General features: G+C 45.7%; 1 protein-coding gene and 1 pseudogene across 3 annotated transcripts; one reads left to right on the forward strand and one right to left on the reverse strand.

Moving 5' to 3' along the window:
- Positions 1 to 582: 582 nt before the first annotated feature.
- On the reverse strand, positions 583 to 22,381 carry LOC310763169 (neuropeptide FF receptor 1-like). 2 transcript variants are annotated; one of them, XR_014548524.1, is made up of 5 exons: positions 19,490 to 20,303; positions 16,269 to 16,580; positions 6,599 to 6,698; positions 1,058 to 4,220; positions 583 to 975 (listed from the first exon to the last, which is right to left on the reverse strand). XR_014548524.1 is itself a non-coding variant. In XM_083614983.1 (4 exons), the coding sequence occupies exons 1-4, from the start codon at positions 19,503 to 19,505 to the stop codon at positions 3,329 to 3,331; spliced, it is 1,320 nt and encodes a 439-aa protein (XP_083471109.1). In that variant the 5' UTR covers positions 19,506 to 22,381; the 3' UTR covers positions 583 to 3,328. The 2 variants fall into 2 exon arrangements, 1 of the variants encoding a protein (XP_083471109.1); XM_083614983.1 differs by having other exon boundaries at positions 583 to 4,220; positions 19,490 to 22,381.
- Positions 22,382 to 26,520: 4,139 nt separating this feature from the next.
- Positions 26,521 to 27,209, forward strand: LOC310762805 (fatty acid-binding protein, adipocyte-like; annotated as a pseudogene). The gene has a single exon. The product of its transcript is annotated as a fatty acid-binding protein, adipocyte-like (transcript).
- Positions 27,210 to 27,760: the final 551 nt, after the last annotated feature.

Below are 27,760 nucleotides of genomic sequence, written 5' to 3' on the forward strand. Positions count from 1 at the left end.
TCACAGAACTGGACAGGGACCCTGAGGGTCATCTAGTCCAACGCCCTGCAATTCAGGAATCTCAACTAAAGCATCCATGACAGATGGCCATCCAACCTTTGCCTAAAACCTCCAAGGAAGGAGAGCCCAACACCTTCTGAGGGAGTCCTTTCCACTTTTTTTTTTTAGTCCTTTCCACTGTTGAACAGTTCTTGGTGCCAGAAAGTTCTTCCTGCTGCTGTTTAGTTAGAATCTCCTTTCTTGTAACCTAAAGCCATTGGTTCGGATCCTACCCTTCAGAGCAGCAGAAAGCAAGCTTATGCATGTACAGCTGTCTGTGATAATTGGTATGGAGAAATGATGAATGTAGGGGGCCTAAAAGTAATGTGATTGTGACATACTCTAAACTCCCTAAGGGCCCTTAACATTGCCCAATATGACATGTAGGAAAGCACTTTGTTCATCTTTGGACATATAAGCTAAACTGTTTCAAGTTCATGAGGCAGCTTCCTTCCTCTGCCTAGAAGCTGGCCGACCCTAAATGCAACAGAGACTTGCAGCGGCAGCAGCTACAAATATTATCATAATTTAAAAGCATACAGCAACAGAGAGTATCTTTTATTTCTGATAAATTGTCAACAACTGTGTAATAGCATCATGACCACTTTTACAACACAGGACTGCTAATTTACAAAAATGGCAATAAAGAGTTCTGGTAGGTAGTCTTTAGTCACAGTGCAATGGAAGACAACGGACCAATACAGGCAGTAAACACTTTGATTCAGCAAATGAATTCTCTTCTTGGCTTTGCCTTTGAGCTTCAATGATGCTTTCTTATACAAACATGCACACCCTCCATTTTCTTGGTTTTTTTATTCTTTAAAATGTAGGGTTAATGAAGGATACAAGCCATGTATTTGAAATGAGTAGAACTGCCATTTTATTTTATTTTTATTTTTTTTAAAAAGGTCCCTGATCCAGTGCCTTTCACAGCAGCTTGATTTGAAACCATGTTTTTCTTCCTGTTGCGAAGAGCTTCATCTGCTGGTTTCTGTAGATCAAGCTGCTGTTAAAAAGCAGGACAGTCTCTTTATTTTATCATTTGGCAACCTCATGTGGTAGAAATGCATCCCTTCCTGAAATGAAATGAGGTTGTCATCTCCTCTCCAGGGTGGAATCTACACACATATGAAAAAAGTTTTGAAAAATACATTGAATTTTGCATAGCTCACTGTCGCCATCTAGTGTCATATTTGTATATTGCACTTTACAGCACAGCTATATCCCCTGTGTAACAATTAAGGAACAACAAGCTACTCTGCAAAGTTGTGTGGACGGTGGGCTAAACATTTAAAGTCAGCATAATAAAATTAACGGAACACTGCCTCAATACCCCTTCAAGATTTTTATTTTTTTAGTGTATCAACACCAACAAACATGCAGGTAGAGGTAATCTGACAGGTATTATATACCTGGACTTTCAAAAAGCTTTTACAAACTCTTTCAGCTAAGGTTCCTAAGGAGACTTAGTAACCGTGGGAAAAATAAACAGATAAAAGTACAGGTAAGTCCTCTAATGGGCATACACTAGGAAGCAGGGGTTGTGAGGAGATAGATAATTTCCTTCATTGTTAAAACTAAGAGACACATTCCTCTAAGAATATGTTTTGGGGGTGGTGTTATTTAGCTTATTCATAAATAACATGGAGTCAAGGCTGAGCAGTGAGGTAGATGACACCAACTTGGTCACAATCTGTCCAAGAGGGTGAATGGGCAACAAATTGGCCAATGAGATACACACATCAACGGCATTCAAGTTTAAAGTGATGCATATTAACACAAAAAATCCCAACCAAATCCCTGACAGGATATGGCTGTGCTGCCATCATTTAAACTTAGCTCCTGGTGACATAAATAAAACTGGTACCCCACACCCACCCCAATAAGCTGGGAACAATGTTCTCTGCCAACACTGTAGGTTTTGAAATTGCTTCTCAAAATTTAATATATGCTAGCTGGGAATCTCAGATTCCAGAGACACCTTCCTACGAAAACAAACAAAACAACAACAACCAAACCCCCCCCCCCAAAACCCTGGCATCTGATCACATAGAAGCAGCAACCGTGACACAACAGTAACATTTGAATCGTTCTCGGGCAGTCTCACGAAAGTTAATGGATCAATTATGGGGCTGATATAGAGTATGTGAATGGTCTGCATGCGTGTGTGCTCTAAATACTGTATCTTCCTGTTTCCTGAATGGAGGCTTTTCTTCCTCTCACTTGTCACTCTTACCTTGCTTTTATTGTTGAGGTAGCACAACAAGCAGTCTCCACCAGATGAGGTTGCTGACCAGTCACAGCCAACTGCGCTTCTATTTAGAAATCTAGTTCAGAATAATTGTTCTGTCTGGTTCCTCTTTAAACACAGGCAGGGGCGTCTTACCCATAGACGTTAGTGGTGCACGGTGCCAGGGCACCAGATTTTGGAGGGCACCACAGGCTGAGTGTCCAGGAAGTAGAGTCAGGGCATGCTCCCTTCCCTGCTCTGGGGCAGCCTTCTCCTCTCCTTTCAGCTGCCCACTGGAGCGCATTGCGTCCGGCTCAGGGAAGCCCCTTTGCGTCCCCTCCTGCCGGGGCTGCCTGGGTGCCTGGCGGGTGCAATCGGGGGTGGATGCAGGGCAGGGCGGGCATGTCTCTCCCACCCATCTCTGGGTGCGTCACTGCTCTGCACGCCTCCCTGTGGAGTCTGCAAGTGGAGCAGGGAAGCGCCCTGTGCAATCCTGGCGCCGGGAGAGGATGGGACAGCCGACAAGGCACCTGATCTGCTTGCTGGCCTTCCTGTCATGTGGACTTCCCTGGATGGGGACATGTAAGGGGCGCTGGGCACTTAGAGGGAGGCTTCGTGGGAGGCCGTCTGGGCTGCGATCTGGGCGCCTCTTACTTACATGCAGTGCCGAGCACGCGTTGGACCACGCGATGTAAACGAGCTGGACCGAAGTCCCCCCCTTAAAAAAAGGTCGACAACTCTGTGAGATATGCTTAAGACAGCCCTGAACACAGGCCTGAATCCCAACACCTCATTTGGAATATATACAAGGTTCTAAGGGGAGGAATAAGCATTTATAAATTGCAGTGCTTTATAAAAACTGGTGTGTGTCATACTGAAGTATCAAAACCCAGGATAAGAAGAGGAAGTTCCACAAACGTCAAGTCCCTTCACTTAGATATCTACACCGACAATGGGTTTTGGTCTTGAAAAGCTTACTGGAAATGGATTTGGCTCACATGCTGTGAAAGTAATGTAACGATATATTGTATAATCAATCCATTAGCATCTCAAATATCCTTAGATATCCCAAGCTGGGATACTGACAGTTTTGGGGGAGCAACTTTTGCTGTCAAAGTCCTCCACCATCAGACCATGGTGAGCTACCCTTCCGTTCCTTGCAGGATACAGCCCTGTTCTCAAAAGGCTACTCTGACCAGACTCAGAGGGCTGTGCTGAGTCACTGCCTTGAACTTCGACAAAAATCCGATTGCGTGCCCCAAAAAGCAACCCACTGTTGGTCCTGTCAGAATAGGTGTTTTTGTGTTCTGTTTCCATGGAGCAGAGCTGGACTTGGAAGGCCTCCTGGAATCCTCGCCGGAAGTTCTCGTTGAAGTACCCGTAGATGATTGGGTTGATGCTACTGTTAAAGAAAGCCAGCCAATGGGCAAAGGGGAAAAAATAAACCGTGATGAGGTTGAGTTGATTCTCGGTGAGGTTCCCGTAGTCTGTCAGCAGCAATAAAGTCCAGAGGGGCAGCCAAGAGAGGGTGAAGAACAATGCCACAATGATCAACATGTTGATAACTCTGATTTTCCTCTTGGACACTCTCCTTCCCTCGTTCTCCTCCGACTGGGAGCCTCTAATGCTTGCGGATGACTTGAAGAGTTTGAAGGCAATCCGAGCGTACATAATCACAATCGAGGTGAGAGGGGCCAGGTAAATGTGAGAGAAAAGAACGGTTGTGTAGATCTTGCGCATCTCCTTGTCCGGCCATGCCTCCCAGCAGGTGTAGAGCGGGTAGGAATTGTTGTAGGCATCTAGCATGAAGTGGTACTCATCCCGGGTGACGGTCAAGGTGACTGCTGAAGGGCACATGATGATTAAGGCTAAGACCCAAATTATAATGATGGTGACCAGAGCTTTCCTTAGAGTTAGCTTCTGCCTGAATGGGTACACTATACAGCGGAACCTAAGCAAGAAGAGGGAAAAAGCAATATATTCAGATAAAGGTAAAGGGTAAAGGGATCCCTGACCATTAGGTCCAGTCGTGACCGACTCTGGGGTTGCGCGCTCATCTCGCTCTATAGGCCGAGGGAGCCGGCGTTTGTCCACAGACAGCTTCCGGGTCATGTGGCCAGCATGACTAAGCCGCTTTTGGCGAACCAGAGCAGCACACAGAAACGCCGTTTACCTTCCCGCCGGAGTGGTACCTATTTATCTACTTGCACTTTGACGTGCTTTCGAACTGCTAGGTTGGCAGGAGCAGGGACCGAACAACGGGAGCTCACCCCGGCGCGGGGATTCGAACTGCCGACCTTCTGATCGGCAAGTCCTAGGCTCTGTGAAAAGCTATGAGAAACAAGCATTTCCTTCATGGTCTGCTGAGAGACTTGTGGGGTGTACTGTAACAGAACACAAGGGGTTTAAAGGGCCTTTTATAAGCGACATTTTGAGAAGGCAGTTTTCCTGCATGAGGGAAAACTGCTTCTCAGTCGTGGCTTTCTAGCTTTTCTAAAAGGAGATGATAATTTCAGGACAAAACGCCATTAAAAGGAAACATATGAACTAACTTCAATAGACCCCCAAAGTTCTCATTAGCAAAAGCAAACATGAGCAGCTTTTGAAACTAACACTGCAGCCAGACCTCAGTCAGGGGAACCTGGGCTCAGATTCTTGCTCAGACATGATATGAGTGGCTAATCAGCCCAACCTACCTGACAGGGTTGTTGTGCTGATAAAATGCAGGGAGGGAAAAGTATTTCTCCCTGAAGCCCTTGTTGGGAGAAGGGAGGTGTTATTCTAATTTCCACCCCACTTTTCTACCAAAACATTCAAGGAGAGTTGCAAGAAGTTAAAAACTATGCAATGTGTGATAGATCCTCAGAGACAGTGGGTTATAGAGAAGGTAGAAGCACTAAAAATGTTAAACATAAATAATAAACGGATAAAATGTTATCAAAATTATATATGGTACCATTGTAACATTTTCCATAGTTGACAGAGAAGATTATTTTGGGGCTCTGCATATGCCTTTGATGGGGGTTTAAAAATTGTTGCTTATTTACTGTGTTGGCTATTATTTCTTATTAATAATAGCTAATATACTGTGTATATGCCAAAATGGTTTTGAAGTGGTTTGCAACTATAAAATCAATAAACAAAATTCCATGTGTAATGAAATACACAGAGCACCAAAACGTCCTCAATTAAAATACACAGCAAAACAAAAGCCAGTTAAAAAGCATGACAATTAAAACAGTTTAAAAACAAATCAGGGAGTTCAAGGAAATGTTTGTCTAAACAGGTAGGCATTCAGGAGGTAGTGGAATGCCAATAGTGATGGGGCCTCATATATCAGCAGGGAGAGCATTCTGCAAAACTGGTGCCCCTAGTGGCAGGGAAGAGGGAAGCCTCCTCTGTGTTACCACAAGCCAATCATCATTGGGTCATGACAAAAGTAACTGGGTTCCCAAAGCTGGTTGCAAGGCTGGGCAGTGGAGGGTAGCCTTGGTCCAAAGTTAATCAGGACTTTGTATGTAAGCAGCAGGGACGCGGGTGGCACTGTGGTCTAAACCACTGAACCTCTTGGGCTTGCCAATCAAAAAATTAGTGGTTCAAATCCCCGCAACAGGGTGAGCTCCCATTGCTCCATCCTAGCTCCTAGCAGTTCGAAAGCATGCCAGTGCAAGTAGATAAATAGGTACCACTCCAGCGGGAAGGTAAATGGCATTTCCGTGTGCTGCTCTGGTTTCAGTGTTCCGTTGCCCCAGAAGTGGTTTAGTCATGCTGGCCACATGACCCGGAAGAACTTTCTGCCGGCTCCCTCGGCCTGTAAAGCGAGATGAGCGCCGCAACCCCAGAGTTGTCTGCGACTGGACTTAACTGTCAGGGGTCCTTTACCTTTACCTTTTTTTATGTAAGCAGCAGAACCTTAAAGTTGGCTTGGTGGCTAGAAGGCAGCACAGTACAGATCCCTCAGCGTCGACATGGTATGGGCCTGAAAAGGAGCATCACCCAGGCTGTGGTGTTCTGTACTATCTGCAGGTGTCTGGGCAAGCTGCGAGGGAAGCCACACATCAAACACACTGCAATGGTCCAGATAGGAGGTTGCCAACATATGGGTCGCAATGGCCAATGACCTGACCCATGAAATCACACCCTGTTTTTGTCTGCAGGAATTCCTGTTCAATTTTTTTTTTTAATATGCTGTATTTTTCCCGTTCTTATATGGAAGGTTGCCTTTGTGTTAATGATACCATTTACTGTTTTTATGCCGCATATCAATTTGAGGTTTTTAAAAACACTAAGTGGTTTATAACCGCTTTGAAATAAATAGAACAAACCTACCTTTCCACTGCAATGGCCACCAGGGTGAACACGGAAGAGGAGACAGACATCCCTTGCACCAAGCCACTCATTTTACACATGGTGATGTCAAATGGCCAGCCTGGAATGATATGCAGAGTGTCAACTGCAGTGCATTTCTTAACATTCTAGACCTCATGAGAGGTAATATAGCAAACACACAGTGATCGAACCCGAGCCTTCTCCGAGAGCTGCTAAACCACATCTAGTTTGGACACCAAGAATCGGAAAGGACTCTGGCATCATGCGGACTGACTCCCCAAACATGCAACAATATTGTAATATTTATTTGAAACTGTGGGGGAAAATGTTTTCTGAGAAACGACCTGCAACCAGTGTAGCCTGACCAATGTGACATATAACCATTCATTGACTAACAAGCACAAATAGATGCCTCCAAAGCATTCACAAGTTGCAAGTTAGCATCAAGTCCCCGTGAGAGAACCCATGCCCATGGGAATCACCATTCGGCCGTGGCAACTCCATCACGATTTGTTCCTTTTCAACCCAACGTTTATCCACTTTTCTCTCTTTTTCAAAGATGGGGATTTCATTACTAATTATAATATCCTATTGCCTCACTTGGCCAACAAATTTTCTTTTCAGTTTCCCAGGCTCAGATCCAGCAATAACAAAGGTGCCAGCAGACCCTTTCAGTGGCTTCCTCTGCACTTTCATTCAGCATAATCCCATTTCCCATAAGGACTCCATTCCCTGTGTTTATGGTGTCTATTTTAAATTATGTTTTTAAAAAATCATACACATTTTGTGTTCAAGATTAGCTTCAACCTTCTACACTACAGGGTAGTTTTGTTCCTTGAGGTGGAGTAATTTGGATTATCTATTTTAAATGTCCAAATGTTCTGAGGCAGGCCTTATCTACCTTCCCGTAGCAAGCAGGACCGTGTTGCCCTTTAGAAATACAGTACTCCCAAGGCTGTAAGCATGCTGCGTTCGGCCTTTAATGTTTTCAGCTTCCTCTAGATGTCTCCATTCACCATATGATCACAATCCCATTCATTTCTGAATAAGTCAGATTTGTGCAGGGCACCAGAGCTAGCTGCATGTGGTATCACAGCTACCCATTTAGAACTTCCTACTGTCAAAAAAGAAAAAGATTGACATCTCCTTCGAGAGAATGTGCAGAACACTCTCCTGCCCTAAGCGCTTGCTGTTCCCTTCTAACACAGGTGTCTTATATGAGGGGAGATACTGATTGATTAGACATACTCTAATCAGTAGAGAGGATATGGGCAAAGCTTTCTTTTTTTGTTTGGAAAGAATTTTCTAGCCCTTTGGACTGAAAAGATTTTAATGTGCAGAGGCAATCTTTAGCAAAATCTCAGAAGCAAAAGGAATTGCTGCGTAAGTGCAAGGGGGCAGGATTCCAGCACTGCAATTGCACTGCTCCTTTCCATGCCTAGCAGAATCAGAACATATGCATAATGATGCTACTAATTATTATTTGTATCAGAAATTATGCAAATGTGCTTCATTTTCATCATATATGCTGGCTGCAGATTGGAAAGACGCGTGTAAAGTTCTGCAGGAAACGTCAGAGAGCAGATAGTAAAGAGAACTAGCTAAATATGGGAGTGAGCCACACATTTAAAAATACGTTCAGAGCTTTTGCTGCAAAATCTGCACTTGTTTTGAGAACAAACCTCTTTTTTGCTTTACTGCTGTGATGGCTCTCTATTGACTTCAGCAGCAGAGTGAATCCTCAAAGTTACTGGTGAATTTACCCCCCCACCCCGGCTTGACAGCTATAAGTGCTCAAGGTGATAAGAGGGTAAGCGGACAGTTGTCACTTGATGAGGAGGGGAAAGGTATACTTAGAGGCAACATACAGACCATTGATCATTACAGGAGGGGTGGGGGACAGAAGGAAAGCAGGAGAACGGACGTAATATTTCATTAATCTCTATCTCCAAATGACAGCTTTTAGACCCAGAATGTTCAAAGAGACAGACGTGCTATAGGAACATACAAAGCTGGCAAACTTTAGGTCCCTCTAGCTCAGTATTTTGTCTCTAGGGACTCCTTGTAGGCCTCCAGAATCTCAGATGCGTCTCTCTCAGTCGTACCTGGAGATGCCGGGGCTTTTTGACATGCAGAGCAGGTGCCAAACCACTGCCCTACAATCTTTCCTTCCCATAATAAGCTGCCTTGTCAGACCACTAGTCCATCTGCCATGACATTATCTACAGGATAATGTCAAGCAACTCTCCAGGGGTTTGGAAGGTTTTTCCCCCTCAGCCCTACCTGAAAATGCTGGAGACTGAAACTGGGTAGATATTCTATCTGCATTGCTGTGGCCTGTAATTGGGAATGGTGCTAGTAGCCGTAAACTCCAAAGCTCAAATTGTTAAATAAATTTGAGAAAAATCATTCCATTGTGTATTATTTTATTTACTATAGACCACAGGCTGAACACAGTGGAGTTCAAAACCTATTTTTCTGTTAGTGGAACCGTAATGTTGGATTGACTTCCCTCTAGGGCAGTTTGTCCAAGATGGATCAATTTTTTTCATTGCAGTCCAATTCACAGCCTTCAGAGAACACAGGCTAGTTCCTGCAGTGCCCTCCCATTTCACATAAGGCTTCATGTGTGCACTTATTGCGCACCCAAGAACATTTCCCAGAATCCTCTGCAAGGTGTTACTGTTGAATGGTCAATGTGAACCAATGTGGAATGGGTTCTCTGAAGCCAAGAAATGGGGAAAGGACTGGGGGAGACTGATACGGTAAAGCAGGGGAGGTGAACCTGAGACCCTCCAGATGTTGTTAGACAACAAATCTCATAATCTGTGACCACTTGTCATGCTAGCTGGGGCTGCTGGGAGTTCTAGCCCAGCAACCTCTGTTGTAGAAACACAAAGACCATATAAATAAAGGAAGAGCTTCGACATCTACAACGAAGGAACCATCGTTAACAGCAAGTGGAGGTGGCGATGGGGAGAAGCTATTTGACTTTCTACAGATCAAGAGCAAATAAAGATGTCAGCAAGCCCAGGGAAGCTTCTAGCTGAGACAACTCATACTCAAGACTGGGGTGACTTTTTAGAGACAGACGTAGCAGCTTAAACAACAGCGCCTCGCTCAAGGTACATACCACCACTTAACCACATATTTATTTACAGTGACATAGGATAAATGTGTTTCGTTTGTTTAATTCTTCAATAAGCCAGGGGCACCTAATGGCACCACTGCAGGGAATTTGAATTGGTATCCTGAATTTCCAGATCTTAATGTGTAAATAAAACAAGGTATTCAGTGCTAATCTTACTCAGAGTGCACTCACTGAAGTTAATGGGCATGATTAAATTAGGTTCATTGATTCAAATGGGCCTACTCTGAGGAAGACTAGCATTGACTACCACCCACAGACAGCTGGATACATAGGGTGGAATTCAAAGAATCCTTTGCTCAAGCATTCCCGCTTGCCAAAGTGAACTATCCTCCCCCCCATGCTATTCTGGGGGTTCTCCTGACCCCTCCCAGAGCTAATTTCAGGGGTGTGGGTGACATGGGGGGAGGGAAAGCCCCACTGTGCAAGTGAAAGTCCTTGTGCACAGCTTCCAGTAACAGGTTAGGTGAACCCCATCCTTAATTCACTAAAATCAGAGAGGGAAATTGAAGCTATCCTCCCCTGGGAGCTGGGGAAGCAATAGCAATCTCGTAACTGGCATGTAGCTCATTATTCTGTTGATTAAAAGGATACAGTGTGGAATGGGGTCTTTTAGGCATAGCTCTGAAGTGCTAATAGCAGTTCAGAAACATAAATATGATTTTAACAAATTAAGGTTTTCAGCCGTTGACAGGGCCGCCCGGCTGAGTCGGAATGTGCTTGCCTGCTCTGCATAATAATTAGTCAGAAATCTGATCTTGTTTTAAGTACAAATTAGCTTACAAGAGTGCAATGCCAGGGTTACCTACTGCAGCAAAAACAGAGATAGAGGTAGCCGGTAGCGTAATATCCGTTTCCAAAACTCCTTTGTATCTTTTTGTGCTCGTCTCTCAGGCTCTCAGCACTTGCGGCTTTCCGTGGTGAAAATGGGCCTGCCTTTGCTCCCTTTCGTTTGGACAGCAGAAATGTGAATCATAACATAATTTTGGAACGGTGTTTTTCGAACACACATACATGGAGCATTAGCTTTAAGCACGCAGCTTGGCTTCTTTCCTATTGCTGCTTTCAGGATTAAAAACAGCAATGGCTCAGTCCTGCAATCCAATCCAAAGTCCAATCAGAACATCCTTAGATTTGGCATTAGGCAGAGCTCAGACTTGCCTAAAGAGAAATATTCAAGGGTCATTTACAATGAGGTAAGCTCCACTGAGGCCAATCAGATTTCTCCAGTCTAACTGATCAATGAATTGCCCCCTAACTGGTTTCTGGCATGCTGCTATACTGACATGCTCCACTGGAATGAGGAATTATGCTAATATGGTATTTGATGTTTGGGCAAAACATCTCAGGCATTTCCATATCTTATCTGCAGTTCTCCATAAGTAGTAGCTTGCATCTTAACCTTTCATTATCACATTTCCACCTCCTTGCTGGTTAAAAGGGATAAGAAAAACAAATCGCTTGTTGACAGCTATCTCTCAACACCATTTCACTGAATATCCCAGAGTCTAAGGAATATTAGACATAGTAAGGTCTATGAAATATTGGCTGAGATTCAGAGATCTGCATAGGCTTACACAAGTGACTTGCTTCAGCCTGATAGAATTGGTGGCTCCTTCTTTGAATGGGTGATGGTCATGCCTAGTATGGAATAAGAAACCATTTTGGCTCGTGTGTTCCTTAGCAGATGCTAGACTCATGAGTTAAATTTGATATCAGATGACTGAATGCTTTGAACTCCCAAAGTTGGGTTTTCAAAGCACTATGCAGGACTTTTAAAGAACCCCGAGCAGTGCTTTGAAGCACCTGAGGCTTCCTATTGTTATAAATATTCGGGGGGGGGGGGACTAAACCCTAGAAATTAATAAATCATAGGATTTTGATTATTTCGGATATGAAAGTGAAGGAAGGTGAGGACAGGTGACCTCACCTAGGCCCGAAGTCACCACCCACCAAAGCAGGCTCAAAGCTTCTCAGAGCTTTTCAAAATCATTTTTCTCAGCAGCTAAAAGTCATTAGCTAAGCATCAGAAACATTCCGCTTGCTGTAACTAAAAAGATTGCAACAAAGGTAGGGAACACAGTCCATTGTTTCTCAGGCCTTTCTGATGCCTTCTGGCCTTGCTAAAGAACCACATTGCACCTTACTTTCTGTCCGGGAACCATGCCAGAACAAGAGATTGAAACATATCTGAACACTCTGAAACCCCTTTCCTGGGAAGAGTCCACAATAGTCCCAAGACAGCTTTCTGTACATGCTCAGGAACCTCAACATGGGGCAGGACTCTGGAAGGAGGAGAAAGGAGGAGGGAACTGGAAGGGGTATATATGCTTGTGCACATGACTGTGAATTTCGTGCATGCTTTTTGTGACTTATCACACTTGCTCCTTCTACCAGTTCGTGGATGGTAGAAATAAAAGCCTTTTCTCCGAAACTATTCCTTGAGTGTCTGTTGACTCCCACTTCCCTTTCCCAGGCGCAATATTTTTCCCACCCGAGGGCAAAGCCTCATAAGGCTACAAAAGGAGAAATACAAACCGCAGAGGAATTCTGGAACTAGTGTATGCAAAATGACCTGGCCAAGTTAGGGCCATTAAGAAACAACACAGGACCATTGGCAATGCAAGAGAACTGTCCTTTCCCCCTTGCCCTGAGGTGTGAACAGAGACTGGAAGTTGGGAAGGTTACTGGGGTAACAGGGTAATGAGGTGACAGGAAAAGAGAGTTTTTAGCAGGGTGTTCTGTGAAGACTGGGATCCATCTTGGGCAGGCTGGCTGAAGGCAGTCTGGGAGAGATGCCTTGGACTCCATGGCTGTGGAGGACAAGCCCCTCTTGAAACGGCCATGCTGTAAAATCTGGGCTCCTTCATGCAGACTAAAGGTGTAAATAGGTGAATGAACCATGTTTCTGCCAAATTGTGGTTTCTGCCAGATCTACAGCATACATACCCCGACCTGCAGTATGAACGGAGTGGGGTTTCCAAAGCTCCCAAATCCACAAAAGCTCTTAAGGGAAGGGAGGTGACTCAGCAGTCAGGAAACAATTACGTTACAGTTTGCACACGGATAAATGTTTTCTGTTGATCACACTGTCTGGAGCTTCATCTCGACAAACGTGGATGCTGTACATTGTAAAAGATGTTGCTCTCCACTGAAATGAATGTGCATGTTGCTGGAAGAAGGAAAGAATGGCTGGCAGAAGTTCAATTATGTCCCCTGACATTCAAATCCTTGAGCTATTGTTTCTTGAAAGAGGCAGACATTACTCGTGCTCTTTTAGATTTTGTTTTTCTCCACCCTGCCATGCCATGTCCCCCCCGGCTGTTACAAAGATGCTAATGCTTGCAGAATGTGAATTCCCAGCCTCCCATCTGGAGTAACAATCAGCCGCTGAACATCCTTGCTATCTTAGACTTTGATACGACCCAGAAAACCAGATTTACTGTTTAGAGATGCTAGGGCTGGCCCAAGGTATTTGGGCACCTGAGGCAAATCCCCAAATGGTGGGAGTCCTCCCACGAGGGAAGAAGGGGTGAAGAGAGATCAACACGAGGAACAAGTGGGGAAGAACAATCAGTGTTGGGATTTGCTGCCCCTGGGGATCTTGCCGCCTGAGGCAGATGCCTCACCTGGCTTCATAGGTTGGCCAACCCTGAGAGATGCTTTCAAGTACAGGAATTTCACTCCCAGAATTATTGGATAGCAGGCAGAACAGACTCTATTGGGGTGATGCTATAATCCATAGGTCTGGGGATCATAGAATCATAGAGCTGGAGGGTTGGAAGGGATACAATGGGTCAACAAGTCAGGAAGAGGAATAGAGTGGTTGTGGTGGTGTAGTTCAGGGTGCCATTATGGTTGCCAAATCTCTGGCTCCAAATGAACCAGTTGCTGCTCTGCCAAAGGCCGACACCTTATGCCCTATCCCCATTGGGTGTGAATTAGGAAAAGTGGCTCTGGAAAGAGAAAGGACTTTGGGAGCATAGCTCATGCTGCAGTCTTTGGGTGTCTATATGGCATTTGACTGGAACTCATCATTCAGCCATCTGAGTCACTTGGATGAGCACTGAGAAGCATTATCTTTTCTCACAAATTATGGTATTGAGGAACACTGGAGAAAATTTGCAGAATTCTTGGACTGGGCATGCCTACCATTCAGAGAAAGCCTTGGCCAGAGATGGGACAGAACAAAACTGGAAATTGTGCTTTCATAGAACACAATTAAATAATAGAGTTGCTGATACTCTCCTTATTTTGCAAGAACCAATGGTTGCAAGCCATTCTTGTTCAGAGACCCTCTGTCAGCCACCTTTGCTAGTTAAGTAGTATTTTCCCAGCTCTTTGCTCCACTATTTCCACTCTCTTCCCCTCTGACTACAGAGAGCACAAAGACATAAAGCTGTCAGGATTAGGAATGTCATGAAATTTGTGAAGTCCCAAAACTACCGTATTTTTCGCACCATAGGACGCACTTTTTCCCCTCCAAAAATGAAGGGGAAATGTGTGTGCGTCCTATGGTGCGAATGCAGGCTTTCGCTGAAGCCTGGAGAGTGAGAGAGGTCGGTGCGCACCGACCCCTCACGCTCTCCAGGCTTCGCACACCTCTCTGCAAGCAGCGGGAGCCCAGCGCTGGGCTCCCGCTGCTTGCGGAGACTTGCCTGCATGCCGAAGCCTGCGCGCGCTGAACTCAGCGCGTCCAGGCTTCGCGGACCTCTCCGCAAGCAGCGGGAGCGCTCCCGCTGCTTGCGGAGAGTTGCCAGCATGCCGAAGCCTGCGCGCGCTGAGATCAGCGCGCCCAGGCTTCGCGGACCTCTCCGCAAACAGCGGGAGCGCTCCCGCTGCTTGCGGAGAGTTGCCAGCATGCCGAAGCCTGCGCGCGCTGAGATCAGCGCGCCCAGGCTTCGCGGACCTCTCCGCAAACAGCGGGAGCGCTCCCGCTGCTTGCGGAGAGTTGCCAGCAAGCCGAAGCCTGCGCGCGCTGAGATCAGCGCGCCCAGGCTTCGCGGACCTCTCCGCAAGCAGTGGGAGCGCTCCCACGGCTTGCAGAGAGCTGCCTGTTTGGGGGCTGGGGTCGGGGGAAGCTCGAGCTTCCCCCGCCCCAGCCCCGCGCCTGGGGGGGAAAAATAATTTTTCCCCTTTATTTCCCCCCCAAAAAACTGGGTGCGCCCTATGGTCCGGTGCGCCCTATGGTGCGAAAAATACGGTAGGTGCTTCAGTTATGGGTGTAAAAAGGCATTGATTTATGTTCTGCCTTGAATTTGTTGCTGCAGCGCTGTTTCCATTCCACTGCAGTTTGGCTTCTGACTAATATTAAGCTATCCTTCTTCCTGTCTACTATGGTGAAATTATGTGTAATGAATTATGTTATCATTATGTTACTCCACACCATTTATTTTAATGCAAAGGAAATGAAGTGCAAATTCCAAGGAGTGTGTGTCTCATCGATCATATATTATTTGTCGATTGCAAACAACAACAGTGAATACTGACCATATTCACTTGATTGATTTCATTCTGGACATGGTACAAATAAGCAAACACCAGCAGTTTCTGCAATTGGGATTTTTCAGCATCCTTAACCTCAACACAATTTTCAGGGCATAAGTACCACCATTTGGTTGTGCAAACATGTTGCACATGTTAAAGAACTGAAGAGGATAATCCCTCCTTGGGGAGAATCATAGCAGAAATTATTATTGGAGACTGTTGCCCTTTTTTCCAATAACAAAACCAAGTTGTTCTCTGCGTGAATGGGAAAAAAAACAAACCTCATAAATCTCAATACTTCTCATTCTGTCTCCCAATGAAGTTAATCTATGAATACAATATCTGTCACTCTGCCACCAGTATTTGTCACAGGAACACCAGCTGCCTTAGCTCACAAAAGAAAAAAGATAGACTTCAAAATGAGGAAAGTCTGCCTGAAGAAAATAATTGCATTCTAGGAAACATTTGCACAATTGCATATTCTGTCATTTTAAGGTAGTCCTTTTGGAGACACTAAATAGGTTCCAAAACCAGCAAGGCCCAACATTTATAAAAATAGTGGTACCTCAGGTTACAGACGCTTCAGGTTACAGACTCCACTAACCCAGAAATAGTACCTTGGGTTAAGAACTTTACCTCAGGATGAGAACAGAAATCGAGTGGTGGCGGCATGGCGGCAGTGGGAGGCCCCATTAGCTAAAGTGGTGCTTCAGGTTAAGAACAGTTTCAGGTTAAGATCGGACCTCCAGAATGAATTAAGTCCGTAACCAGAGGTACCACTGTAAGCTTATTGAACAGTCCTAATGGCACAGGAGACTTGTTAGCATTTCATTTGTTAGTATTACCTTCTGTATCAGAGACCATATGCCTCTAAACACCCTTATCATACATACCATATTCCTCTAAACACGCTTATCATACGCATCTGGCTGACCACTGTGGGAAAAGGATGCAGGTCAGCATAGGCCTTTGGCCTGATCCAACAGGGCTCTCTTCTTATGTTCCGATGTGTTTGCACTTTGTTCTTTCACTCACCTGTAATCAGGTTGTCCACCAGGGTGGTTGGCATGCAGAAGATCCCCACCAAGACATCACTGATAGCCAGGTTGAGGATGAATATGTTGGTGACTGTTCTCATCTGCCGGTTCTTCAGCACTATGAAGCACACCAGCATGTTGCCAACCATGCACACGAAGAAGATACAGACGTAGGCAACAATAAACATGGCGGCCACGGGAGAGGAGTGCTGATAGTAGGAGGAGAAGGTATAGTTCCCCCTATAGATCTGGCTGCGGCTTTCATTCCTGGTGAAGGATGGGCTGCTGTTGGTAGGGCAGGATGTGTCACCTGGGTGGATAAAACCCAAAGAAATGAAAGATAAACTTGCAATTCATTGGTTTGTGAAAATATGCTCTTGTAAGTATTCACGTATATCTAAATCCTGCTCTTTCACAAGTGTACTCGAAGCAGCCTGCATTAAACCTACAGAAAACTACTTCAAATCTAGTTATTAAAATGTGCTTAAATCACAACAACACCATTAAAGGTTAAAAACAGCAACTGAAAACAAAGCTAAGCCTGTGGTGGCACACAAAACACATACCTATTGAGGTTTACAGGGAGCTTATCTATTTGGAATAACTGAAATAATATAGTTCTCCCCCTGCCTGCACCTACTGAGGCGTTGTTCTCCCTTCATCTTGCTTCACTGCAAATTAGTTCAGTTATTTTAGCTCCTCTTCACTTCAAGGCAATAAGTGATCTCGACACAAAGGTTTCACAACTCACATGGAACATGAGAATCCACTACTGATCCCTCTATGGTCACCACTGAATGGCAATGGTTCCTCAGGGTTTCAGGCTGGGTCCTCAGCCCTATCTGAAGATGTTGGGGATTGAACCTAAGACCTTCTGCTGATGCTCTACTTCTGAGCTACAGCCGTTCCCTCAAAGGATCTTCTGTTTTTGGGAGGCATGTGAAAATAGAACCAACAACCATAGTCCAAAGGGGAATGGGCTAAAACTAAAAAAACTCCAAAGAAGGCAACTAACTCCAAGATCATCTTCACACCATAAAGTACTATGATGCCACTTTAAAAAGTCGTGGCTACCCCCCCAAGGAATTCTGGGAGCTGTAGTTTGTTAGGATGCCGAGAACTACAATTCTTGGAGTTCCCTGTGAAGAGAGATTGTTAAAGCACTCTGCAAATTGTAGATCTGTGAAGGGAATAGGGAATCTCCTAACAACTCTTGGCACCCTTAAAAAACTACAGTTCCCAGAATACTTTGGGGGGGGCACACAACAACTGTTTATAGTGCTTTAAATGTATGGTGTGAATGTGGCAGGAATGTGCAGTGCAACAACCTCATGTGGCAATGACGACAGCTCTGCTAACCCTCTCTAGGTCCAAAGCACGTATCTTAGCTTTGTTTTGCTTTTGTTTTTAGACAGAAAACTTGTCATTGCTATTATTATTATTATTACGACTACTGTTATTATCTGCCCTGCATCAAATGTTCCGAGAGAGGGTTACAACAATTTCTAATGCAATATTAAAACAGTCTGAAACAAACCATATCCACAAGAATAGGGTAGATCCAAAAAACACACAACTCAGGTGATAAAGGCCTGGTGAAAGAAGTGCCTCCTCAGCAGGCAAACATTGACCAGCAAAGCTATTCATGTATATGAAATAAACACATCTTTTAATTATTTTGAAAGGCCCTCAGTGAAGTAAGAAGTGGCTGCATTTTACAACAGAACAACAATAACAACTTGTCTTTGGCTGTTTTTTTCTAGTTGACCTCCTACTTAAAAGTCACAGTGAAGTAGCCTCTAGTGCATGAAAGCATATGCTACAAACAATTTGTGAGCATTTAAGGTGACCAAGGTAGACTCCTGTGGTTGCTGTCACTGAGGGTCTCCTCAGTTTCTGACACCTGGCTAGCTTCTTCCTGGGGAAAAATCTTCTGCTTCAGGTGCGAAAAGGACTTGGCTAATCTTGGGTGCTGCTGTGCATCGTGACTTGAGGGGATGTGGGAACTATTTATTGTTCCACCTGAAGCAGCAAAATGTCTTAGGTCAGTCTTGCTGGCCGTATAACACCTACATCATGTCCCTTCCCATTAGAAGTTTGGAAGCCATCTCCTGAACTACAGCCCCATTACGTAATTTGAAAATCTTCTGCTCTGTCAGCATAGAAGATTGACTGCTTCACCGTGCTGACTGGGGCTGAGGGAAGCTGGAGTCCAGCAACAGGCGGAGGGCAGCAGGTGTCCCCATCCTTGAAGAATTGTGAAGGTACTTTGTGTGCCAAGATCTGGGGAAATCGGAAGCCATTTTGGTACTAGCGGATGGACGCAACAGCAGAGTGTTCTGAGGGAAGAGTGAGGGGGAAAAGAGAGGACATTTTCCTCCCCAAAGAGAAAACAAATAGTAGGCTGAGACACATTGCTCCCTGGCACAAACAGAGCCTGCTGGCCAGATCAACAGTGGCTAATCAATCCAGTGATGGGGGTCTAGATGCAGACATTGCATCCATCCCATGACATCCATCCTTGTGCAGACAACAGGTTCCCCCCTGTTCCTGGTTTGGCATGCAACCCTGCACCATGGAAGAGGGGTTTCATACGAGCAGGCTCTTTTCCTCCCAGGACTTCTCTGTGGCGAATGCCGGCAGCCACATGGACTCCACTGGTCCCCATCAGCTGTGTGGACCCAGGAGATTTTAGGGCAGTCTGAAGCACTTCACAAATCTGACCTACGTAGCTTGCATGGGTTACAGCAAATACTGAGATGGGACTCCTCGATTCTGGGGCTTATAAAACAAAAAAGCTCTTGGAGACCCCCTGGAAGCATGGATCAGAGCCAACTAAGAAATGAAGTGTTCAAATCAGCTCTTAGCTACAGGGGGCATTGTACAGTTGCTTTGATATGTAAAACAGCATTTACAAAGCACTGGTTACAGAAACAACAGGTGCCTCACCCCCCCCCTTACACATCCCTTCACCAGCTGTTTAGGTCATTCAAAATAAAGCATGTTTTGCCCAGGGGAAACAGCAACAAACAATCAAATCAAAAAGTTCTTCTTGATTGCTAGGTGATCACACGTAACTACTTAATTACACAGAGACTGGATTAGCAGCATGAGAAAAATCTACTTAATTGTTTTAAAAAATCAACTTTGGAGAGCAGGTCTTAAGCAAACCAAGTTTTATTTTATTTTTCTTCTAAATAAAGAATCCAAGGTCCTTACCTTCCTCATCTTCCATGATGCTGTGAGTCTCCAGCTTATTCTCCAACTATATCTGTGGGGGGTTGAGTTTTCGACAGTGGACCAGAGTATTCAAATCAGTCCCGCTCTGCGACGTTCCTTCCTCTAGGCTTAGTCTTTCTCTCTCACACACTGTAATAAGTCAGTCATGCTATTTCAAGGGAAGAGTATTCTGGCCTGAGAGTCGGCTGCTTGCACTTAAATCAGTGGCCCTGCAGTTTGGAGAGCTTACGTTGCTTTGTCAAAGATGCTGCTTCTTTCTATAATACCCCTGTTTCCCCAGGTCTGCCTCTCTGCTTCTGTTCCAGTACGATGGAAGCAGTTTTCAAGATCAGGCACTCTGCAAACAGTCGTTGGTTCAAGATCTCACTGCAGGATTTTCAGTGAAGCAAACGCGCAGAGACTTTGCAAATATTCAGTTTGCCCTTATTCGGTTTTTTCCTCCTTGAGATCACACACACACTTCAAGGATGCCTTTTTGGAAAATGTTCCAAAAGACTTGTTGGTGTCAAGTTTCTTTTGCAATGGTTTGGGTGTAGGTTCTCTCTAGTTACCCCAGCTCCTTCTGATGAACAGCTCCAGAATTATCTGCTCTGCAGCAGGTGGAAACTGGACGGCTGTTTTCAATCCAGCTGGTGACCGAAGCAGATGCTGCTAACTGGCTTTGCTCAGTGCCTGAATTTGCTCTCTCTCTCTCCTTCCCCCTCCCTTCAGCCTCTGCTCCTTGGAATCTTTTCCCACCAACTGACTTCACTGAGAGGAAAAACTGGAAGCTGCTCTTATCAGTGGAGGGGGGGGGGTTTGTGCCTCTCCCCAGTGCCATGGTTACAACAACACCTGGCAGAGGCACACAGGCAAACACCTGGCCCAGTAATTACTGGACTGGCAGGAACAGACTGGCAAAGAGTGGAAGAGAGGTTAGAGGCCGTGCACACTGAGCAACGAGGGAAATCAAAACAAGCCCACTCTCCATCAGGTTCCTCTTGCTCCAAAATGGACATTGTCTGCCCGTTTCCCTTGCCCATTTCACTGTTAGCCCTATTCAGGTAGATCTGAGTCATATTTGCAGCTTTCTCTCCTGGGATCCAGAAGAACCATTCCCAGCTCAAGGGCCACACCCTCTCAGGGCTCCCGAATGGTGGCAATTGGCTGGAATTGACTTCCTTTTTGCAGCAGAGATCCCTCTGGAGGTGTAGGGCATTTTTGGTCACATTTGTTTTACCTGCTGACTTGCATGGGCATGAATAAATGGGCAAGTCCAGGAAGAACGTAGGGAGGCAAGCAGCATTATATTTTCCTAGGAACAGACAGAGCTGTCTTATACCAAGTCAGAGCATTGGTCTATCTAGCTCAATACAGCCAACACTGACTGGCAGCAGCTCTCAAGAGTTTCAGACGAGGGACATTCCCAGCCCTGCCTGGAGATGCCAGGGATTGAAGCTGGGACCTTCTGCACAGAAAGTGATGCTCTGCCACTGAGCTGCAGCCTTTCCCCTGGAGAGCAAATCCACTGCCCTGCATCAGATCCCACAGAAAGATCCCCAGATGCTTTCAGCTTAGAACCACCAGCCAGTTTTTCCTCTGCCTTTTTCTGTCTTTCTCTCTGTGCCCCAAGCAACGTAATTTCTCTCTCTCACTGCCTCCAAATCTGCTTCATACCTCAGTTCCAAAAGCACACCTTTCCGTGGGGTGGGGACAGGCACACATCACCTTCTCTGGTCCCATTCCATCGGCAGGTCCAAGTCTTGCCATAAGTGCCTCATATTTGGGAGATGATCTCAGACAGAGGCAGGTAACTTTCTCGGCCCCTTTGCCTCATTGCTTGCAGGTTAATCTAACTATGGGGGCTTGCTTCTGGGGCATACCAACTGCACAGGCCCAATCCGTGGTGTGGTGGTAAACAGTGAAGTATGGGTTCTCTTCATAACAGCCCCCAACATAGACACAACCCTTAGGCGGTCCCATTCCCATTCCCCTACAATGGCCAAGAGCTCCCTTTGAAGAAGGCTTGATTGTTAAATCACTCAAATTGTAGCTCTGTGAGGGAAATAGAGGTTGTCATAACGAGTCTCAGCACCCTTAAACTACAGCTCCCAGAACTCTTTGGGGGAAGCCAGGACTGTTTAAGGTGGTTGAAATGGGTTGTAGAGTGGTACCTTGGGTTACAGACGCTTCAGGTTACAGACGCTTCAGGCTACAGACTCCACTAACCCAGAAATAGTACCTCAGGTTAAGAACAGTTTCAGGTTAAGAACGGATCTCCAGAACGAATAAAGTTCTTAACCCGAGGTACCACTGTATAGGGTATTAGTGGAGGGGTACAATGCTCTTTTGGGGGTAGTTTGTCCACCTTTGGTCCCCCCTACCCTGTACTCAGCTCCCACCTGCGGCTCCTAGAAACTGTCAGCATGCGACAGCGGCCACACTCTGGGAAACAGCTTTAACTAGCTAGCTAAACCCTCAATGAGTTAGGGACTTCCCCTGCATGCAAAAACAGGCTCTGGTGGATTGAGTGGACAAGACCAATAGTGACTCCAATAGTCAAGAAGACGGTTTATGCATGTGCTGTAGAGGAAAATTGAGGGGCAGATGGGGCTCAACCACATGGGAAGGTAGCCCATCTAGGAGAAGGAGAGCTCTGATCCTAAACCTCTGCTTCCTTGCAGGATATTTTCGGGAGGAGAGAAGGCTAAGGAGTGAAACCCTACACAAATCCAGAGTGGAGTCCTGAAGATGGTTGGATGGTGCCTTGTAGGCCTCCGTCCGGCAACTCCTGCAGCCAAGCTGCTGCCAAACGTATTCCTCTGCTTTCCTTTGGACCACGTCAGTGAGGTCAAGAGGGGGGTCTTGCCATCTGGGCAGCCAAGGACCTCCATACACATTGCTCAGGCTTGCACCCTGGGGAGGTCACTTCAGTGCTGCAAATGCAGCGATTTGACTTCACCCCCAATGGCACACTCCATTGTCTCTTGAGACAGATGGATACCAACAAGTGTTCTCAATGTGTGGTGTGAATCTGACAGAAGACAACACAGCAGAAGTGAACTGTTGACCAATGCAGACCTTACGGCTCTCATATCAGCCCAGCTTCCCCCTCCCCCCGCCTCCTGCTTTGTTTAACATCCAACCTGATGAAGGCTGTGCATAAACTATGAACCTTTAAAGTGCATTTGGAACACATCCCTTCCCTCAAGGATTTCTGGGATCCGCAGTTTCTTAGGTGTTGTTGGGAATGGGAACTCTGTGAAGGGCAAACTGCAGGACCCATAATTTTTTTTGAGGGAAACGACGTGCTTTGAAGGCGTTGTGTGTATGCGGCGGTTGACTTCTGGAGGACTCAAAAGCTCGCTTGCTGATTTGCAACATTCTGCTTGGTCACAATAAAAGGATTTTGGAATTCCTCAAAACCAAAGTGGCAGTTTAAACCATAGCTGTGCATGCTAATGTAACCTGCCTCTTTCTCTGCTTGGCTTATTGTGTGGGGGTGGGGTGGGGGAAAACAACCTCATTTGGCATGCAAGGGAATGGCAAAAAGCACCCCGGGAGATGCTATCATCGTTCCCAATGTGAAATAAGTAGCAATACTGTCACTGTCCTAAAGTACAGGCAGAGACAAGGGGAATAGCATTCCTGCAAGCAGAAAATCCACTAGCCACATTGGATTCCCTACAGAAGCACCATTATTTCTCTCTCTCTCTCTCTCTCTCTCTCTCTCTCTCTCTCTCTCTCTCTCTCTCTGTGTGTGTATTTCAAACTGCAGCATCTTTCTCACTGCCCCCAAAACCTGCTCCTTTTCTCTGTTCCCAAAATGCTTTTGTTGTGCACTCTCACACGTACCTGAAGACCAGTCCTCGGCTGAAGGGGAAAGGAGGGGGTTGTTGGGCAGAATGAGTCACCTTTCCTAGTTTCTGATGGGTTTCCCCATTCAGAACGTAGAGCTGTGCGTCATTGTTCTAAGCGGTCCTGCTACGTGAATCTGAAAGGAGGCGTGCTTCACAATCGCAGCCTGCCAAGAGAGAAGGCTTACCTGTGCCTCAGGAGAACGTAAACAGCAGCAGCAGCAGCAGCAGCAACGTCACCACAAGACGGAATTCAACCCTCCCTTTCCCTCTCTTTCTGCCTCTCAGGAGAGCTTTTGTGATGGCACCTCTCTTACTTCCTTAAGAGTCCTCTTCAAGACCCACATTTTCTCTGAGGCCTTTGGCTCAGTTGCTTGTTCCCATGCTCTCCTGTATCCAAGGCTATATACACATTCGTAGCTTAAAACTCATCAAGGTCTTTTTCCACCTCACTGCCATTTCAAGCCACATCTTCGCAGCGCTGTGCACCCCTGAGAGGTGGTGGGGATGCGCATCACCCGAGGCACATTACCTGATTTGTTTCCCCACACCTGCAACCCCATCCCCTATTCCACAAAGCAGTCACCTGCACACGTGCAAAGAAGGACCAAAAGGTACGCACCTCAGCTTAACTGCTGCTTATGCTTTCCAACTGGATGCAAGCATACTTTGACGGGAAACGCATCCAAGAGGAGTATTTCTCAAGAAACTGCAGGGTGCATATGCATTCTGGCTAGTGCCATATGTGCCCAGCAGTGGGGATTCACTGGAGCAAAAGGGAATGTGTATATAGCGTAAGCCTGCTACTGAGGCTGAGCACCAGCAATGGAAACAATGGGATATTATTTCCTTGCTTACCATGGCCTCCACCAGTGGCGTAGTGTGGGTTGCCAGAACCCGGGACTGCATGGAGAGGTGGGTGGGAGGGAAACGGATGGAGTATGCATGCACACTCAACTGCCGAATGGTGTCCATGTCACCCAGGAGATCGTAGCCAAAGAAATAAGAAAAGAAAAAGTCATTCCATTGCCTGGAAAGGCAACTTCCTGGTTTGCATGGAGAAGCCATTTTCAATGGAGACCAGAGATGGAAGCATGCAGCTGTACTGAAGCAGCACTGGGTGTTGAAAATTTGCCCCCCTAACAATTTTGTGCCTGGGGCAACCACCCCTGTGGCCCCCTGACGCTACACCCCTGGCCTCCACCCCCGCCAGACTTTTGTTTCCCTTGTGTCAAATTTTAGGCTAAGGTTGGGGAGCCAGATGTCATTGTTTTTCAGCTTCCAACATCCCTGACTGCTGGCCTTGTTGGTCAAGGCTGATAGGAATTAGAGCCCAAACACCCAGAGGGCAACAGGCTCCTAATCAGTTTTTGACAAATATGTCCCCTTACACTCTGTTTACTTCTTTTGGCACCATCAGTGCGCAAACACTTAAATAAACCAAACCTATGATTCTCCTACCCACCAGCAGAACTGGGGCAGTCTAGGAAGGTCCACCCAAGGTCCACCCAAGTTCCTGAAAGTTCCCTCACAGTTTTTTCTGGCCAAGACAATGCTCATGCCATAGGTCTTAAGTTACTTATAGCTGGGCAAGAACAAATGTGTTGACTGACACTGTCATTTTTCATAATTGGTTTTACATTCATCCTAGAGTTATTTTCAATGCGGTGGGGAGAGAGAGAGAGAGAGTCTATAACTCACACCTCCTGATTTCTGTCCTGTCAATATTACACTGTTGTTTCTTCACATTCAGCCCCGATTTCTGCTCTCACTTCCTTTGTGTGTCAGTCCCTGCCAGACGGAGAAACACAACAATTTTCACCTTGTGGGCTGCTCCTAAATTGCCTGCTTTGACTATTCATTGTGACTGGAGTTGTTTTCCTGCTATCCCAGGACAAACAGTGTTCTAACTCTCTAAACTCTAAATCTTGAAGGCTTTCAAGATTTCTGCCTTCAGGGAACCATTTCCACACCATTTTTTGCATTTCTGAATGCCCAGAAAGCTCACACAGAGTCCAGACCTGGCCTCTGGGGGCCTGATCATTGCTCCACATAAACATAGAATGCAACCCAGAACACACCCAATGTACCTCTGCAACCCTGGATTGCAAGGGAATATCAGTAAGGGTGAGATCTCTCTCTCTCTCTCTGTGTCACACACACACACACACACACACACACACACCATTAAGCTCCTTGATAATCTTCCAAGAAGAGTTCACTAGAAGACAATCTGAACTCTGCTGGAGGGGTAGCCTTGTTAGTCTGTAGTACCCAAAGCAGCAAAGAGTCTTATAGCACTGTGAAGACAAGCAAATTGTGTATGGCACAAACCATAAAGTCTTGGCCAATGTAGTGCCTTCCAGCTTTTTGGACTACAACTCCCATGATGGCTACAGCACAGCCATCATGGTTGTTCTGGCTGTGGCTGATGGGAGCTGTAGTCTAAAACATCCGATGTGAACAATGAGTTGCGTTACACAGTGCTTGGTCTCTCCAACTCCCTTGCTAAATGTAAATAGAATTCCAGCCTGCAGCTGCAGTCCTAAATACACTTACTTGGGTGCGTCCCATTGAACTAAATGGGGCTTAAAACGGAGTGGAAACGCATAGCATTGCACTGTAAGCAGAATGTTTACAAAGCAGAATGTCTCTGTAATACATCAAAATCAGGCAGCTATAATCACAAATTAGTACTAGTGAATCTCTGAGGTTGCTATTTAATCAGCATGCTAGTATGATTATTTTCTCAGCCAAATGATTCTTGCAATCAAATGATTAAGGCATGTTGATGGGGGTGGGGCTGGCATTTCCCTGCCCTCCTCCTCCTTGCCCAAATGCCGCTGAAATCACACTATGACATCATAATACAGAATAAGAATTAGACCGCAGGCCCACATCTTCCAGTATCCTCTTCTCACAGTGGCCAACTAGATGCCTATGGGAAGCTCATAACAGGACCTGAAAGCAACAGCTCTCTTTCCCACTTGTGATTCCCAGGAACTGGTTCTTAAATGGCACAGCACCTCCTACACTGGAGGGATTAAATAGCCATCATGCTAGTAGCCACTGATAGCCCTATCCTTTAGGACAGGGTTGTCATATTTCTACAAGTAACACCCAAACTCTAAGACAGTGTTTCCCGAATATGGGTCTTCAGCTGGTTTTGCACTACAACTCCCATCATCACTGGCTGTGCTCTTTGTGGTGCTTAGTTAAACTTGTAAGAAGTTCCTCAGGAGACTTAGTTAATCCTACACCATGTGTGAACAATTTTTGGGAACTTGGAAGCTTGTTTCCACTGAAAAATTTGATGACTATATGAAAGACCTTGGTGTGGGCTTTGCCACCAGGAAGGTGGCTGGTGTTGCCAAGCCCAATGTGATCATCAGCTGCAACGGAGATGTTATAACCATCAAAACAGAGAGCAGTTTAAAGAACACCGAGATTTCCTTCAAACCGGGGGAACAGTTTGATGAGACCACAGCAGACGACAGGAAAGTAAAGAGTGTTGTAACAATGGGTCACTCAATCAGTTGCAGAAATAGGATGGCAAAGAGACCACAATAAAAAGAAAAATAGAAGATGGAAAGCTGGTTGTGGAGTGTGAAATGAACAACGTTATCTGCACCAGAGTGTATGAGAAAGCATGAAGATAGACTCCTTCCCCTGTGTGGTTAGTGAGACACAGAAGCAGGAGTGTTAGCTGGTTCGGGATGCAGAGCCCCACAAGGCAGTTGCTTTCTCCAAAGAACTGATACGTTATTGATAGAACCGTTCCAAAGAACCTGTATACAGTATTCAACCTAAAAGTATGGTGACTATTAAATAAAGTGCTTAATGATAAAGAAAGAAAGAAAAAACTCCCATCATCACTAACAGGCAAGACCAGTGGTCAGGGATGGTGGGTACTGTAGTCTGAAAAAACAGCTGGAGACCCAAGTTTGGGAAATGCTGCTCTAGGAGTGTGCCTAAATCTCATTCAGAGCCATCCAAGCTGTCGACCATCACTACATCTTGTAGCAGCGAATTCCAGAACTCAACATCGCTGTTCCTTTGGCCCCACCAACCTCACTCTGACCGCAGCCAACCTGCTACAGGCTTGCCTTCCTACATATGACAGGCACCACCTGTCAGCTTCCTCTACCTTAATGTGGCTCCAGATGGCATGTTGATCCAGTATTCATTTTGATTTGTTTGTGGAGTGATTATGCAATATTACATCAAGCAGATGTCATCCCACATTTCCTGGTGCATTCCCCAGCTACATTTCTGGTTTGTAGCAGGTTTGCATACCCTCTAACATTTCTCCAGTGAAAATAAGGATGTCCTATTCCATAGTAAGATGATGATGATGATTTATACTCTACCCATTTGACTGGGTTGCCCCAGCCACTCTGGGCAGCTTCTATCA

This window comes from Podarcis filfolensis, assembly GCF_964270895.1.
Source record: "Podarcis filfolensis genome assembly, chromosome: 5".
NCBI classification, from domain to species: domain Eukaryota; kingdom Metazoa; phylum Chordata; class Lepidosauria; order Squamata; family Lacertidae; genus Podarcis; species Podarcis filfolensis.

Bases quoted from the DNA above. Each gene is read 5' to 3' on its own strand.
- LOC310763169 (XM_083614983.1), bottom strand. The intron at 6,699-16,268 runs GTGAGTGAAAGA...ATATCATTCCAG, and splicing joins GGTGGACAACCTGATTACAG to GCTGGCCATTTGACATCACC. The intron at 4,221-6,598 runs GTAGGTTTGTTC...CTTCTTGCTTAG, and splicing joins GTGGCCATTGCAGTGGAAAG to GTTCCGCTGTATAGTGTACC.